A 17,816-nucleotide genomic window follows, 5' to 3' on the forward strand; every position below is an offset into this window, starting at 1 on the left:
AATAAAGAAATAAAAGAACAGCTGTCACCCAGGAAAAGAAAACAACAAAAGTGGAACCTAAACGAACATTCCCTTAGGCTGCTATTGTTTTCCTAATAACTTGGGTGGTGCTTCCCCCTCCCCACCCACACAGCAGAAGTTGGAATAGGAAGACTGGACTTTCCTATAGACAGCTGATAAATCTTGTCCCTGTGAATTGAGAGTATTGTATAGAATTATAAAACTTGACTACAAGGAAAGAGACTCTTGCAGAGATCATGGGAGTGATCACTAGTTGCTGGTGATCTCGTGAAAATGAGCACAACTTCAAGAAATTCCAGGATGTCTGTCCAGAAAGGTCTTCAGGAAAAGTTAATCCCTCAACTGCCTCCCCTGGCAGCCCTGGTGAATCTGTGTAGGTGAACAGATGTTGCTGCAATGGGAGAGTGGAAGTGAGGAGAGGGATGTTAATTACATTGAAAAAGATTCTGAGATGCTGCTTGGGGTGGAAGAGTCTGAAACTGGGATACACACTAATCACAAGCTGAGCCTTCCTATGTTCACAGAAAACAGGCAAAACACCTTCCTCGCTCTTCCTCTTTAGGCTGCTCACCCAGAAGGAACAGCAGGTGCTCTCATGAAGGCAGCATTTGACCTCTAGATGGTAACAGTTAAGGAGAAAATTTCCCCTCTTGACTTGCAGTTTCCATTTTTCACTTAATTGTTGCAAAGACAAACACTGCTGGCACAAATAGGCACTGGAGTGTAACCTGTAAAGATAAAATACAGAAGTAGCCTGGCTCTGCTCCCTGCACCAGCTCAGAGAGGGGTCTCAGTTCTTTGAGAGTCACAGATCATAGAATAGTTTGGGTTGGAAGGGACCTTTAAAGGCCATCTAGTCCAACTGCCCTGCAAAGAGCAGGGAGATCTTCCACTAGATCAGGTTGCTCAGAGCCCAGTCCAACCCAGCCTTGAAAGTTTTCAGGGAGAAGGCTTTTACCTCCTCTTCAGGCAACCTGTGCCTGTGTTTCACTACCCTTATCCTAAAAATTTGTTTCCTTATATCTAGTCTGAATCTCCTTTATTTTAAAACCATTACCTGTTTTGTTGCTACAGGCCCTGCTAAAAGGCCTGTCCTCATCTTTTTTACCAGCCCCCCTTGAAGCATTGAAAGGCAGCAATAAAGTCTCCCCGGAGCCTTCTCCAGGAATTCAGGAAGTACTGCCAAGTACTACAGTGACTCTGTACTCCTCTCCAGGAGTCAGGACAGAGAAATCTCTTCCAAAGAAGAAATCTCTTCCTCCTGAAGATGGGGTAGAATGGAGGAGTCTACTCAGGGAACAGCTCCACTCAATAACCAGAGCACAGCTTGAATCCCTGTTTATAGCCTCAGCTGTGTGGGCGTCCTCAGGGCTGGATGCAGCTCCTGCTTGCCAGGACAGGAGAACACAGGGCTGGAATGGAGCTCAACCTCATCAACACTTCAGGGTCTGGGATTTACTCCCAGGGGTGTTGAGAACTCTGGGATGCTGCTGGCAAGGCAAATACAGTGCAAAGTCAGCACAGTCCCCGCTGAGCTCCAGCTGCTCTTGCCTTCTGCAAGGAACCACACCTTTGTTTGGGCCAATAATTGTGTTAGAGAGGGAAAACTAAACAAGGGCAAGGGCAGGAGGGGGAGAAAGCCCGGAGAGAATCAGCACATGCTCCCGAGTCACAGTCCTCATTGCAAGTGCCTCTTCTGGGCACCTCCCTGAACCAGACCTTCAGCAAAGCAACAGCACCACAAATCGTGTTTGGGGGAAGGGAGGAGACAAACAGGAATCAGAATGAGGACTGTCCCCACTGGTGACAGCTACACCTTATCACAGACCATCTCCTCTTGGGACAAGCACCCAAAGGAGAGATGTCTCCTGCCCTTTGCCACTGCACTGACACTCCCCTCTCTCAAGGGTAAAGCAAAACAAAGATCTGCAGCACCTTGGCAGAAGTTTACTAAGTCATTTGCAAAATTAAAAAAATAATAATAAAACCCCAAATAAAACTCAAAAGCAATGCAAAGCAACCAAGCAAAAGAAAAAGCCACTGGAGGGTTTGGTCCTTTGTTTGCTGCTATGAACAGAACTAAGAACTCCAACCACCAGAGATACAAGCCAGATTTATAGAGGAAATTAAAAAAGAGAAGAAAGCCAAATATGTTTAGTTACTTAACTGAAAGTAAATCTAAGAAACCCAGATGGGATTATTCAGACCTAAGATCAGCTATTCAAGAGAGGAGAAAATGGAAACAAATATTTCAACCAAACTGGTTTTAACACCCCTGTTAATTACAAATACATTCTGGAAGATAAAAATGTGAAAGAAATAAAGCCAGTGAAGGTCAAGAGTAGGCTCCTACAGCAACTCACAGACATAAATGGCACTTAGGTACCAAACTTTGATTCACTTGGCTGGGATTCATGAGCTGGGTGCTTATTCTCTGCATAATGGCTCAAAGGTAATAATCACAAATAGTGCTATTTAAATGGAAAATAAATAGCCCTGTCTCTTTAAGGACATCATGTCTCATTCTCAGTGGAATAGTGGCAGCTATAAAAAAAGCTATGATTTCAGTATTTCTTGTTATGACTTCTCTCCCCGCTTGTCTAAAAATAAAAGGCTACTCTGTAGTTCCAGATCAATCTAACTAAAAGAGAAGAATTCGCTTACAAAAACAAAATAGCAGCTCTGACACTAGTTAGGTATTCATCACATGTGGAAATGGCCCATAATGCTGCCTTCAAACCTTTCCAACAAGTTGCATTAAATTAGGTTGGGATTTTTTTTCCTTGCACCAAAAGCAAAATAAATATAGCTTTATTTAATGCTACTAAAACGTTCAGATTCAACTGGAACCCCAAGGCATGTGGCTTTGTTGTTAAAGCACATATACTGACTCTATTGATTGGTGCAGTCCTCTGTGCGAGAGAATTTGTCACATCAATAGCAACTGAAAAATACTCAGGAGCTGTAATATGGTTTAAATGAGCAGTTACCACATCAATATAAAGAGCATTTCAATGGCAGTAGATAGGAACCCTTTTGCAAACCTAGGGTTTGTTTTAAGATAAAAGCTGACAACTTTTTTTTACAAGGGAGATTTTTTTAAGTAATGGCGAGCAAAGCAGCAACCCCTGCAGCTGTCCCGTGGTGACAGCACTCTTTGGGCAATAAAAGCCACAATGGACAGAAAACTTCCAGGTAGGAAAGGAATGGCAATGCTACAAGCCAGGGGGTCAAGGGCCAGAGGTAACTCTGCTGCTCCCTGGGATTTTCCATTGCTGCTGCCCGGAGCACACCTGGGTCACAGCTGTGAATCTACCCCTGAATTTGCTTCCCAGAGCCCCAACCTGGCACAACACATGAGCTGGGACATGCTGGGTGTGAGAGGAAGACAGAAGAGACAATTCCTGACCTACCCTCAATGCCAAGCAAGAGCTGGGGGAGGAGAAAACTTCTGCCATGCCTCTCCCTCTCCTTCAGTCTCCTGGGAAAAGGCGACACACGGAAATGGCCATTCCCAGCTGATACCAAATGTGATCTAGGCAGGCTCAGAGAGACTCTCTGGCCCCAATAACATGCAACCTAAACTAAAAAGTCACACAAGGTGTAAGTGCAGCAAACATCCTGCACCACGGCTGCACATTAGTGGGTCCTGGGCTTGGCAGGGCTGGCACACACAGCTGGGCTTGCAGACCTCCCCAGGGTGTGCAGCCTCTGCTTTGGTCACAACTGAATTGGAAAAAAATATAAACAGGAAATTCACGGCCAGGAGCAAACCTCCATTTCATGGGCTTGAGAAATCCCTGTTTTTCAATAATGAGAAATAGTTGGATATTTTCCGAGGAGGGAGCATCCTTTTCCTGACTCGGTGTGTTTATAGAGCACAAGTCTCTCTCAGCCACATCCCTCCTTCTCTTGGGTTAATGCACCAGGGACATTCTTGTCATTCAGGCAAAATCCCCACTAAAGGAAGGCGAGAAGCAGCATGTGCTGCAAGTTTTGAATAAGATGAGAAATTTCACACTATCCTGGTATCTTCTGGGTAACTGCTTATTTTATGATGACTAATAGGCAATTACTATGGTAATACTGCAATACAACATGTGTGAGGTTTGGAAATGAGAAATTATAGGTAACTACTTTGGACTCATTTCTATGGTAACAAAAAGTAATTGTCATTAAATACCAGTTATATTGCGGCTGTACCTGGTAATTATAGATTTTTTATGCCCAGTAACATAAATAAAACCAATAAATTTATTCAAAAGGTCCATGATTGTTTACTTATACGTTGCTAGATAGAATATACAATGACAAACACCTAATTAGGAAAAATAAACTCCATTGAGAGCTTCATCTTGTCATCTGAGATGGATACTCTGTTTTTCAATTTAAGGAAATGCATGAATTTCACACGTATTAAATGAAGTTAAGGGAAAAAAAACCCAACAACCTCCTCTGCCAGAAAAATAGGTGAAAAATAATGAAGAGACAAGCAAATGATAGTCTGCACGTGTGGAGCTGTGTCTTACAACTGAACAAGTGATGGTAAGAACCACCTGACATATCAGTCACTGTTGACATACACACACACACATATATATATATATGCAGGTATAGGTGTATCCCCCCAAAAGGGACATAAATAATAAAATAATTTGGATAAAGTCCACATGTGCATTTACTGTTAAAAAACCCTTATGCATTTCCTGTGAACATGAATTTTTGACTATTTCTAGAGTCGTAAAAACATGTTCAGGATAAATCTGAAATATTTCACCAGACACAAAGCCTAGTTTTCTGATTGTATTTCAAATCTTTCAAAAGAAGCATTTAGAAAAGGTCAGTTTTTAAACAAATCGTGCCATTAACAAACAAAAATGAAAGAAGATTGTCCTTTATAAAATGCTGGTATGAATAATTTAAAATGTTTCTCAAGCCTTCCCTTTTTTTCACTTGAAACAATTTGCTAAATTCGACTCCCTTCCACAAACTATTACAGTCTTTACAAAGCCACAGTTCAGGGACAAAAATATACCATTTGCTCAGAACATGAAATCCCAGCACAGCTTTCATATGGACACTGACACTGCTTATGGTGAATTTGGTTTACCAGTCTGGGTAGGGCTGGACTCCTTTCTGTCCAACAAACGACTTTTGTTAACCCCTTACACAAGCAAGAAGACTGTGTTGAGTTCAAAAATATTGTCAGTGACAGTGAAATGAGGAAGGATTGGAATGTGTGTGTGCCCTCTCCTCCCCATTCACACAAGTTCTTGCAGTCCCTACAGTCGTGCTAGAAGGATACAGCAGTGATGGCATTTCAGAACATTTCAGCTAATTCATGGCTTTAATTCACCAAAGGCTGATACTGTCACAGCTCTCCCAGAGCAGGAACACAGAAAAGCCAAGGAATGGGAACACTTACCAGGTCATGCGACAGAGCCTTTAGAGAACGCTCAGGATATTTCATCTGCCTTGTCATGGCGTTTCTGGGATACCTCAGTGTAGAGCTCCCCAGACTAAGCAACACATCCCTTTTGGTGCCAGTGGAGGATTTTGCCTCTGGAAGGTGAGGCTGACAAATTGGAACTAATCTAAGACGGTGTGGTACAGTCATCTCGCCTGCAGGGACACATTTCAGCATTCAGCTGCAGAATGCCAGCGGAAGAACAAGCTCTCGATAAAGGAAAGTTCAGGCCAAGCCTGGGGATGCACGACTTTTAAATCAAGAACACTTTTTTTCCCCCCTTAGTCTACCCCCTCCTCCCTGGGGACGGCAATATGATAATGCTGTACTGCAAACAGAGGGAGAAAAGTCAAGAAATCTCTCTTCCCTGCACTAGTTTTCCTTTATTTCCTGAAGCTGTTTCACAGTTTAATCCATCAGAGAGGGTGAGGTTAGTGCTATGGAGAAACTCACAAATATTTTTAGTTTTGTGCCACGTTCTTTCAAACTAAATCTAAAGATCGAGTCAAGTGCTACCCCCAGCAAAAGGGGTCTTTCTATTCAGGTGAGAGCTGAGGACCAGTTGCCAGCTAGAAATGAGGCCAGATTATGCTGAAGACTCTGTATTTTAGCTGGGTCAACCAATAGCATCTGCCTGGGCAATTTAATTAACAAGCCCATGCACCATAACATCTACACACTGTAACTGCAAAGCTTATAAGTGTAATAATATCAGGCTTTAAAGATTTCAAGAAAAGGGTGCAGCCTGTCTTCCTGTTTTGGGAGACTCTACATCCTTGGTCACAGTGACAGGTACCTGTCATTATTTCGTATTTCAGGAGGAGCTATGTATATTTATGCAGCAAGAAAAAGACTTGGAGGGGTTTTTTTTCACTGAAAAGAGAGTGAAAAAAAATACCACAAAAACTTTTGTTCAAATTGTGTATAGACTTTCCAAACATTCTGAATTAAAAGAGCTGCTTAATCACCCTGTACATCCCACAAGGCATTTTGTCTTTTCATTCCTAATTGTATAGGTCCACAAATTCTTCAACTCTTGAATAAACCTGAATAAATCAGGAAAGTTTAGCATCCATTTCCATGTACCCTGAAACACTGAGCTCTGACATTCATTTCCATGACCATTTCTTTTAGAGCCACTTGAATGTACATGCAACATACAAACAACTTTCCTCACAGATGAGTCTGTGCTTTATAGTTGCAGTACTAAACTCACTTATTGCTGGTGATGAACAGTTCACCACATCCAAGTCAGAGTCACAACCCATTTTGTCTGTTCTCTTGAGAAGGAGCAACACTTTGTAGAAAACAGGCAATTCTTGGTGGCATCGTTGCAGATTTGGCTTAAACTTCTAAACCTCAGTTCACAACAACAAATGAAGGAGGATTTTGGAGGAGAGCATAGGACTCACACCCTTGGCAAAAGTCCTGCACCCCCAAAAATGGCAATGGAGAAAACCTCACCAGCCACCTGTTACCCTATCACCCTGGCTTCGTGACTGGCTGGTTCCTGTTCTGATGTCAGGAGAAGCTGTCCATCCCATCCCTTCTCCAAGAGCTGCTGACACACTCAGGCTGTTCAGGGTGCCCACTGTGCCTGGGATTTCAGAGGACAGCCAAGTGCATCTGACAGTGCCAGTTGTGCAAGGCTGTGCTCTGGTGGGGTAAAAGAAAAACCTCTCTCACACTGGCAGGAGATCAATTTACAAACTCAAGCATGAGGTTTAATTACCCATTTCATTATCTTAGCTTGCATAGCTCTGAATGTGAACCTTCAATGAACCAAAGAAATAGTCACCAGCTGCTGCTTTGAGAAAGAGGGAGATAACAGCAAGGAGAAGTTCAAATGCCTAAAACTGCTCTTGCTGCATGTGGCACCCCTGTTTGCAAAAGCAGGGGGGTGTCCCCAGCCAGCAGTTCTGTGTTAGACCCCACTATGTGGAAGACTTCTGAAAGTCCTATTTATGTGCTAATCTGAACAAAGACCAAAGGAGATGAAGCAGAGTTATCTAGCCAATCACTGAGAAGCCTCAGAGTCAAATTTTCAAATACAAGCAAGTGATCCTTAGAGATTTTTTTGGAAATTCATCCAGTAAATTCAAGTAAATAAATTGTGATGTGCTTGTGCATTTTGTATGAGCAGGAAATAAAGTGTTTGCTGTAAATTATTCACTCAGCACTAGTTAGCTGCAATGCTGGCACATTACTAGGCTTTTTAATATTCTTCTCAAGATAATAGGTAACATTTTGCTTATTATCCTCGTTTTAAAGTTATTAGTTACATTAGGCCATTTGTAAATACAGTGAAGAATTGCAAGAAAATCAAATGTTTTTTCAACTACCTCATTAAAATTCTCTTTAGTTCAGGAGGGTTGAAAATCCTGCATATCATGGCAAGTTAAACCAAGAGTACAACATCAGGCTCAGCAATTCCAAATTAATTCACATGCCCTTTCCTACTACCTGGGTTCCCAAAAGGCTTTTCAAGTTCTGAGTCATATGAATGCCTATAAAGCTGCATGTCTCTCAAAAAACTATAGATAACAGTGCAGGGGAAAAACCTACAGGGCAAAAACTATAAAAGTGCAAAGGAAAAAACCCTATAGGGCAAGTGAATTTATGGGGAAAACAAAAGCTGCTTAATTGCAACTGCAGTTTGCTTATGTGCAAGGCACCTGGAGGAAAGGAAAGTGATGTAGTATCAGATTCTAGAGCCATTTGGGGGGTTTATTCCTGTGTGGTGACAAATTCTGATAGGTTCCTGGTGCTGTCAGACACCACCACTGCAGTATCACTGTCTGATTTGGGATTGCCAAGAGCTGAGTGAGTATCACTGCAGCTGGAAGGACACCACTTGTTCTCAGAAGTTTCACTTAGAACACGTAGAACCACTGTTGAAATCACCCCCACAACTCCCTGCTGCTTCAGTTTAGCAATTAGCAAAGAAAAGGAAGGATAAGGAGCACAGGTCATAGAATCCTAAATGCTGAAAAGACCTCTAAAACCACTGAGTCCAACCATTAACCCAGCGCTGCTAAACCCTGTGCCTAAGCACCACACCCACACATTTTTTTGATTACTTCCAGGGACACTGATTCCAGCACTGCCTTGGGCAGCCTGTTCCAGTGCCTGACCACTCTTTCCATAAAGAATTTTTTCCTAATACTTAACCTAAAACTCCCCTGGCACAACTTGAGGTTGTTTCCTCAACATAGAACTGCCAGCAGCCCCATTGTCTGCACCTTCTGTCTTCCTCAGTGGTCTCCTCACCCATACAATAACCCAGCCTTATTCTGCTTAGCAATGCAATACCTAATTAGATCAAAGCTCAAGGTAGCCTGGCTACAAAGTGAATTGTGTTATTTATTCTTGCACTGTAAGCAAAACCACAGGCAGTATATTTCATTTCTCAGGGGCTTCTCCAGAGACCTGTGTGGTACATGTAATTGCCCCCACAAACAAATCATCAACTAATCAACTGCTTTTCATTATCACCTCCAGCAGCACATTTATTTTGTAAATAAATGCATTAAGAGCAAACAATTTTAGAGAAAACAAAAGATTATCTGAATACGATCTCAACAGAGGAGGTGGTAAAGTAGTAATTCAGATACTAAAATGCAGCTAAATTAGCATAGGGTGGAATGATTATTCCATTCCATGTATCCCTATCTATTACAGTACAATAAGAGAGTGAAATCTGTGACTTTAATGGATGATCTGGGTAGTTTAAGGGAGCTGTGATTGACTGACACATTTACATAGAGGCTGATGAGCAGCATAATGAGTGCATAAAACACAGCTAAGGTCTAACTCTAAGCTGACAGTAACACCCACACCCTAGAGGAGGCTTGCAGAGCAGACACCCTCCTGTCTTGGAGAGTTGCTCTCTACCTCCTGAAGCAAACAAATTTTCTATTTGCCCCTTCCCTAGGTGGGAATTTCAGGCAGCACATGGCCACGTGAGAATCTCCAGTGTAAGAGGAATTGATTGAAACAAGCCATGTGAGATTCAATGACAAAACAGTGCAAGGTGTATAAGGCAGATATAACAATACACAGATTCATTCCCCACACCATACCTATAATTTCCTAGGTAAACTCCATCAGGATTGAGCATGGGAGCAATCTTGAAGACCACGTGGTCTCTGAGTACTTTTGCAATTGGATGGTGGCTCACGAGGAAATCGATTATACCTGAGAAAAAAAATGAAAAAAAAAGAGTTTGAAGGGGAGGTGTCCATGACATCAATGATTTCCAGAGATCTACTTGAAATTTCACATAGAAAAGATTAGAATGATGATTCCTCCTGGCACTGCTCCTGCTTCAACAGAGCAAACCACTTACAATCACGTAGCACCTTCCACCTGCTTAAAACTCCAAGAACTTTAAGGAGGAATACCTTAATCTGTCCTCAGAATGCAAGTACACCATGGCTTCATTACCAGACACTGCTGAGTTTCCACAGAGGGAGAAGTTACTGCTCATCAGCTCATCAGCTGAGCCACTACAACCAAACCTTTCTCCTCCTAAGAGGAGAAATGAAGATACTTCACACAGACAGCCTGCTCACACTGCAGCTCACTGTGTGAGAGGCAATTTGTTGAGCAGAGCCACCTCAAATTCATTTCAGCATACACCCAGACCTACCCTTGACGTGTGAACACAGGTTTCATATCATCTGCATGTATAGAGAGGTGTAAAATGCCTCACAAAAATTGGGAGAGTTACATAATATCTGCGCTGGGCACAGGGATATTGTGCCTCTGGTGGACTGGAATTTATAAGGACATATTCATCACTTATTTTACAGTCCTAAAAACCAGGAGGAACTAACTCCAGCTCATCAACTTCTTTAATGTGGCAAGTGACAGGGAAGCAGATCCTAAATGCCCTTCCTTTGGGTGCATCACAGCACACCAGAGCCTGCAGGAGCTCCTTCCTCTTGGCCTCGTGCTTGGGGAGCCACCAAACATTGCCTCAGCCCAGGGCTGCTGCTGGGGCAGGAGACAGGAATCTGGCAGTTAAATTCACTGCTTATCCCTCACTGAGTTGGTACTGACAGAAATAGCTTCCAGGGAATTAATGTTGAGATAAATTGAGTTCCTGTGTAATCTCAGGACACCCACAGACAGGTCATGACAATTTGCTATTTATTGTAAGGTCCATCCTGTGAAGCAGGAACCATTTACTGAATTTCCCCAGAATAAATCAATCACTACGGTCTAGTAACAGGATAAAATTAAGCAGAGAAAAATTAAGGCTGCTCATCAGTAAAATTTCACTAATGGTGAGCTCTATTAGAGTGTGGAATTGTCTCTCCAGGGTAAGAGTGGAATCCCATCATCAGAAACATTTAACACTGGACAGGGTAAAGCCTTAGGGAATAGCTTTAACAAGCAACAATTCAGCATAGAAGAGATGGCCTGGGCTAACTAGCTGACTTCAGACCTGATTTTTTGTGATTCAATCAAAGTATTAAAAAAAGCCCCTAAACCCCGCGTTCATGCCAGGTTAAATGCACTTGTTTACAGCTTGGCTGAAACATACATTAAAGATGAGACCAAAATCTCACATTCTGCACAACTCCTTCATTTAGCTAATTTCTTGAGGCCCACTTTGTATTTCAAATACCAGTAAATCTGAACCTATGCTGCTGTTGAAATGAATTCTAATTTGCTTAGGCACGTGGAGAAAAATGAGGCTTCTGAAATGTCTGAGATTATCAAGGAATAGTTGACTCTAAACATCAGCAATTTTTCATGTCTCAGTGACTTATCCTGAAGAGGAGAGAGGAACTTTCTGTAACCAGGTCTTCCACTTGAGAAGAAACTAAACCTGAATTTCTGAGGAAAATTAGCATATACATAATTATATTTCTCAGGAAACGTTCCTGCAATTACCTCCTCTCAATGAAGGAAACCAAACATCGATCTGCTTTTTGGCTGGTGTTGTGACTTCTGCTCATTACCCAACAGCAAGAACACGAAGGAACGACGGGGACACAGTTGGATCCTGAATAACCAGATTTCCTAACTGTATGCAAACACGAAAAGCTTAGCTATGTTAAACTGCTGCTCTGACTGTTTCCTGGCAGTGTGTGAAACATAATCCACAGTATGCACACCTGGTGGGCTCCAAATCACTTAAAGGGAAACAACCCCTCACTTGGTCCGTGGTTTGTCAAGACACCGTGCTGGTTTTAGTTTGAAAGAGATTGCAACTAGACTCAACTAGACTCAAACATCACATCAGTTTGTGTTTTGGAGGAGTTAATTATTCAGAAATCAGTGTGTCCAGAACAAATTTTATCCTTGGTTGGGTAAGACCCTTCAAGCTGAAATAAAGCCAGCGTAAATATCGCATCGTGTGCATTGTGGATCATCACTTCACCAAAGGCCTTGGCAGAGCACCAGGCAGGCACATGCCACAGCTCCTCATGCAGCAGGGAGGACTGTGAATACCTCTGGGGTAAGAGGACTGCACCCAGTGTGACACAAGAGCCCAGACTCTCAGGGCTTTGCTGTGGCTGTCACTGTGCCAGTGAAGAGGCTTGTCCAGCTTCTGCTCATTTTGCCCCTGTTATTGATGCAGCCTCACTCACAGATCTTGGCAGGAGCATCTTGGCAACAGGAAGCTGCAGTTTTCAGCTTCAACAGGCAATTACTACTCCCTGACCAAGGAGAGCATGCTGTGGTGTGGAAGGCTGCACATAAACATGCAATGGGTGATGCTCTACTCTGCCTGATTCCCTGCTGCACCCAGCTAAAAGAGCCTGACCTTTGACACCCAGAGCGTGGTGACAAACAAGACCCAGCATTTCCCCAGGCACACCAATCTACCAGGGCTGCTGCAGCCAAGTTACCCATCAAAAAGAGGTTTACTTGATTTTCTTACTGAGGAGACAGTCAATTAAACCTGAAGAAGCCTTACCCCATTGTAAAAATGCAAAGGAAGAGTTAAAAATAACTCTCAGAATTCTAACCTGGAAGTAGCAGCAGGAGCATGAGAGAAACATCAGATAAAAGCATACATTTACATATAGAAACCTCACCTTAAAATTATTGTAAGTATCCAAATAATCGACACAATAAGGAAATAGCTTTGTCTTTCAGAGGAACCCAACAGTTCTGGACTGTCTGAAACAGTCTGGATCAATAATGTTTAAAATAAAAAGACAGATTCAGACTACTAAAAAAGAAAGATACCATTGCAGAGAACTTGGTCCTCCTGTTAATAAATCAATACAAACTAAATTTTACAGCTTCTGTAATCAGCAAGAGACATATCAGTGTATCTCATTAGGCCAGGGTTAAGAATTTGGCAGCAACCAAAGCCCATTTAATATCATTTACTTCAAGGCAGACATGGCAATACAACAGATGCCCTAATTTATTTGTTGATCTTTGTATTAAAATAACAGTTTGCTGGTAAACAGGAAGGGTAATGATGCCAGTCACCCTTGTTAGTGGCTAATAATTGCTTAATTTGTCCACTAATTGACCTGTGCTACTGTTGAAGCACTGGATCATGTTGCAGGGCATGAAGTAAACAAGGCCACTGTAATGTTACTTTAGAGAATGACTTCTGGAAATAGAACTACTTATTGCTATAAATTTTCTTTTCACAGATGAGCAGATTAATTGGTCTGCCAATTAGTCTGCTATTAAAGAAAAAAGGGCTGCCCACAGATTGGTTGGATCTTCGAACTACAGCCCCAGTTTGGGTCAAAGGAAATAATCCAATCTGAATCAGTCACATCAGATATGAAAAATAAGCATTATTTAAAAAAACAAACCTCTGTGGCTGGAGATCAAGGAAAAAGCCCAATAATGAAGTATTAGCTCTTCAAGAAACTTCAAAATAAAATGGAGAACCTGATGGAATGGGCCTACTGAGACACATTACAGTGTGGAAAAGTTCTCCAATTAAAAGAAGCAAAACAATATGGATTATTTTCCTCTCAAGCTTTCTGGAAAGCAATTAAAATCTTTATATTTCAAATAATAACATGCAATTATAGATACTGCCTGGAACAGAACAGCTCAGAAATCAGCATTCAGCCATGACAAAAGAAGAGGCTTATTCATAGTCCACTAAAAATCCACCAAAGTCTTTACATTAACTTCAAGGAGCTTTTGATAGTTGCAAGTGAAAGCAAGGAAAGAACTGAAAACAAGGAAAAGGGAAAGCAATACTCAACAACTGCAAGTACTAGAGACCCAGCCACATTGACTTGGAAATGTCAGACTGTTGAAAAACTGCTTTCTTGGTAAACCCAGTTTCACTGAAACTGCACCAAATCTGGACCAAACCCCTTCTACTCTGAGTCACTTCCTTATCATTATTCTTTCTCAAGGCTGAATCCACTTTTTCAAATTTCTCTTGCCTTCTGCAGCTCAGCACCTCTCATCTGCTCCAACGTTAGGTCCTGTGGCATCTCTGCACCCACCCCAATCCAGCTCAGATTGTCTGCTGGTTCTTGCCAAGCAAGTTAATCATTCCCTCTTCCATAACGTGTCATTTCCACTGTTCTGTCAAGACATTTCCTCAATCAACCTCCTTAAACTCTGTTTAAACTTCCTGCTGGCTCTAACATGACCTCTCCACATTTGCTCCTTCCAAAGAAAAGCCTGTCTTATCCCCTGTTTTTTCCATTACTCCATCCTTTCACCCTCAGTCTGACAATATATTTAATTGTGCAACTATATAATACGTTTGCCCTGGTCCTATTAGTGAAAATCTAATCAGCACAGATCCTAATGCAATATGGCAACTGCTAATGCAAACATACCCTGCACTGTATCTAGTATATGCCAAAACAGAAGTGATTTATGTTTTCAGACCCATTTCTAATGCTGAGGAGCTGCCAGTATGCTTCAGTCAGTCAGCTCACCACAGCCTGCAGGTTAAAGGGAATGTGACAATTGGGCTCTAACAGCCATAGGATATATTCACTGAAAAACAAATGGAAAGGAGTCCCAAATTCTTATGCTCATATGAAACTATTGAAATATACTGTTAAAGGAGACTAAATCCAATGTGAATGACACCAGAGTTATGTTTTAGTGGAGAGTAAGAAAGCAAAAATATGGGATTGGGCTTTCTGGAGAGGTTTTCTTTAGTGTGATGGTGAATAAAAACATCAGGTGATAATGGCCAAGCAGTTAAAATATTCTGTCTCCAAAGAACAAGTACAAGTCATAGAATAAATGACAGCAAGTCATCACTGTGTCACCATTTGCCTATGAAGTGACTCTCCTTCAGCAACAGGGCCCTCATCTGTTCAGCCTCTGCCCTCTCTCATGGGACTGCAGGAAAAAACCATCATCCAAAACAACAAAACATGAAAAAGACAGATGGACCCTCTTGTCCACCCCAGCGTGGTGGGAAAGGGGTCACACTCCCCTTGAACCCTGCCCAGCACAGGTCACAGCAATGCTGTGCCAGAGTGGGCTCCAGAGAAAGCACATCTGCTCCTTCAGTGCAGCCCCCAGCAGAGCCCAACAGGCAGGAATGGTCCAATAATGCCTTAGCTTGAAGTGCTTCCATATTCAGCACAAAAACAAGGAAAAGTGTAAAAGCATGTGGAGGGTGATAAAGGAGCAGAGCTGACTCATAGTGAGGTTATTGATACGATCTAACATCATGCTGTCACCAAAATTATTCCCACAAAAGATCATCACAGAGGGGTCCATATGCACGGGACCATCATGGATGCTGGCTCTGCCCATTTTTACAGTTCTGCTCCTCCTCCTAATGTGGAAAAACAGACTGGCAAACCCAAATGTGTTCTATTTGTAGTATTTCACACTTTTTTAGAAACATGTTTCTTGGGCAGGGGAAGGGGTGAACAAGGGTGAACACATGGATGCTATATATATGTGAAAGAATATATATATATGAACGAATATACATCTATGAAAGAATATCTAGATTTTGAATCCTTTATTAATAGGTTGCTTTATCTTTCCAAAGGTCCCTTTGGAATCCATAGCAAAACCAAGGTTTATTTCATCAAAATTAGAAAAACCTAATATGGCTGGTGAAGAAGCACTGCAAAACTGAAACAGGCACCTGCTTAGGGTGTTGAAGGAAAATTTGATGCCTGAATTATGTCATCAGTTTCTGAATGCCAAACCTGATGTATATCTGCGTGCATATGCCTCTCTCTGAGTAGTTTCTGCAATCAAGGAGACTGGGAAGATCCAGGACAGTGTCTGTTTACCATGAACCCCCTCTCTGGCCATCCTCAGCACGCCCAAGTGCAAGGAAAACGAGGGCGAGCGTGCTTGCTCCCAGAGGGATGCAGCACCTTGTGCAAAACCTTAGTGAGCATCCATCAGACCCCACTTTTCAGGTCAGACTCTTCTCCTGCTTCCTCTGCTGATGTTCAGACTTCATTTAAACTTCCCCCAGGAAAGGCTCAGAGGGGACCTGCACAGGCCTGCGGGTGCCACATGATGAAAAACAATCAAGCTTTTTGAAAATGCAGAGGAGTGAACAATTTTCCCCCGTGGTTCCTGTGGACAGGAGCTCTCAAGGGAGACAGCAACTAAACAATGATTGCCCACGACAAAATACATCAGAGCCAACCAAGGCAGGTGAGACAGCTCTAGGAAGGACATCCCTGGCTACATTATTTCTGAAGGGCACAGAAAGAGAAGGGCTGATTGATTCTCTTGGAGTACCAAACCTTCTGATCACACAGCAATTTGTCCCCAGCTAGAGAGGTAAATATTTCAGTGCTAACTGAGATCTCATTGCATGAGTTTGGTTGGTTGAAAGCACCCCAAAAAAAGGCTTTAGGTCCCCATGGTCATTTCAGGTTTTTTTTAAACCTGCAACCATCATTGCTATAGTAAAAAAAAAACCCCAACAACAACAAAAAAAAGCCCCAACCAAAAACTAAACCAACAGTGAGTATCTTGTGAATTGTTCACAGAGCCCCACTTCACCTATTTTTAAAGAAGTTTTAATCAACTTGAGACAGAAATGTTGCACACCTAACTAAGGATCCAGCTGCAATAAGCAGATTGATTAGAAACACATCAAGCTATATTACAGCATGTTTGTTCTTTTATTTACCGTTTAGTCTCTCATCTATTCTCTGCTGTAACTCTTGGTCTCTTCAAAACACAGGATTAAAAGCAAAGGAAATCTCAAATAATGGGATAAAATGAATGTGCAGGAAATGAATGGGTGAATTAGATTACAGCAGATGAAACACTGAGGTCTCAAATGCAAAATGCAGGGAGTTTATTTAATTTGTTACTCTTTTAAAATGAAAATATGCTCACTGACTTGAATTAGTAATTTTCCCATTTTAAGATATGTTAGGCCATTACAGCTAGGCCTGTTTCCAGAGCAGTGAAATAAATGGAAAACAGCCAGTCTCCCAGGGAACACAATCCTCACCGCATTTTGCCAGCCCAGTGGAACAGTGCTAATGTCAGCTCCAGAGAAAACCATGCTTCTGCTGGAGGGGCTGCACACAAAGGAATTGAGAATGACTGGCAACAAATAGTTCAAATGGCAGAGCAAGGCACAATGGATTTTCTCCAGTTTTAATGTGCATGGTAAGCACAGACAGTAATTGATCTAAAGAAGATTTAAAAAACCCCATCATTCCTGACCATTCCCTCCCTCCTCCAGTTAGCACAGTGTTCCACAAAAAATTAATCTGGAATTCGGTGTGGCTGGAACATAAATCCATGTGAAGCAGTGGGAACAGCAGTCAGGAACCTCCCAGATGGGGTCTCTCAGTATGAGAGAGGAAACTGCTCTGTCAGTCACTGACCCAAGTCAGGGCATCCCAGCCAACATCTCCACCCCTCCAGGTTTCCCAGATCTCTTCTTTTGCATGTCATGATCTAACTGAGGGGACTGAAGTCTCTGGTGGAGGACCACAAGTGTGTGGCAGCCCTCTCTAAACACATCAGCAGGTCACAGGGAGTGGGGACAGTGAGTGCCTGTTGTGCTACAATGAAATAAGACTCTGACCATTCTGGTACCTAAACATTTCAACTGCTTTCCAGAATTATATAGTGATAAAAATCCTTCTGACACCATTGTAAGGATACAGGAGACACTTCTGCCGTTACAGCCTCAAATGACATCTGACATCTATTACGATTGCAACTTCCATGAAGGTTTGGGAAAACTGTGCCATGGTAAAACATTCTGGGACTACTGGGTAAGAAGATGGACCATATGATACCACAGGCAGACCTTGTTTCCCATTTTCATGTGTCTGCTGATTGGAGAGGCCTGACTGGGATGGAAACCTTCAAATTTATCATGGATATTCCACATAAAGGAGGTACA

The 17,816-nt window shown here is 42.2% G+C and overlaps 1 protein-coding gene across 1 annotated transcript in view; it reads right to left on the reverse strand.

Moving 5' to 3' along the window:
- LOC138114193 (BEN domain-containing protein 5) overlaps window positions 1–17,816 on the reverse strand; it is an 888,499-nt gene that overhangs the window by 171,509 nt on the left and 699,174 nt on the right. Inside the window, exon 8 of the mRNA XM_069023367.1 lies at window positions 9,571–9,685. Coding sequence (XP_068879468.1) covers window positions 9,571–9,685 — 115 coding nt within the window. The remainder of the gene's footprint in view (window positions 1–9,570; window positions 9,686–17,816) is intronic.

This window comes from Aphelocoma coerulescens, chromosome 8, assembly GCF_041296385.1.
Source record: "Aphelocoma coerulescens isolate FSJ_1873_10779 chromosome 8, UR_Acoe_1.0, whole genome shotgun sequence".
NCBI lineage: Eukaryota > Metazoa > Chordata > Aves > Passeriformes > Corvidae > Aphelocoma > Aphelocoma coerulescens.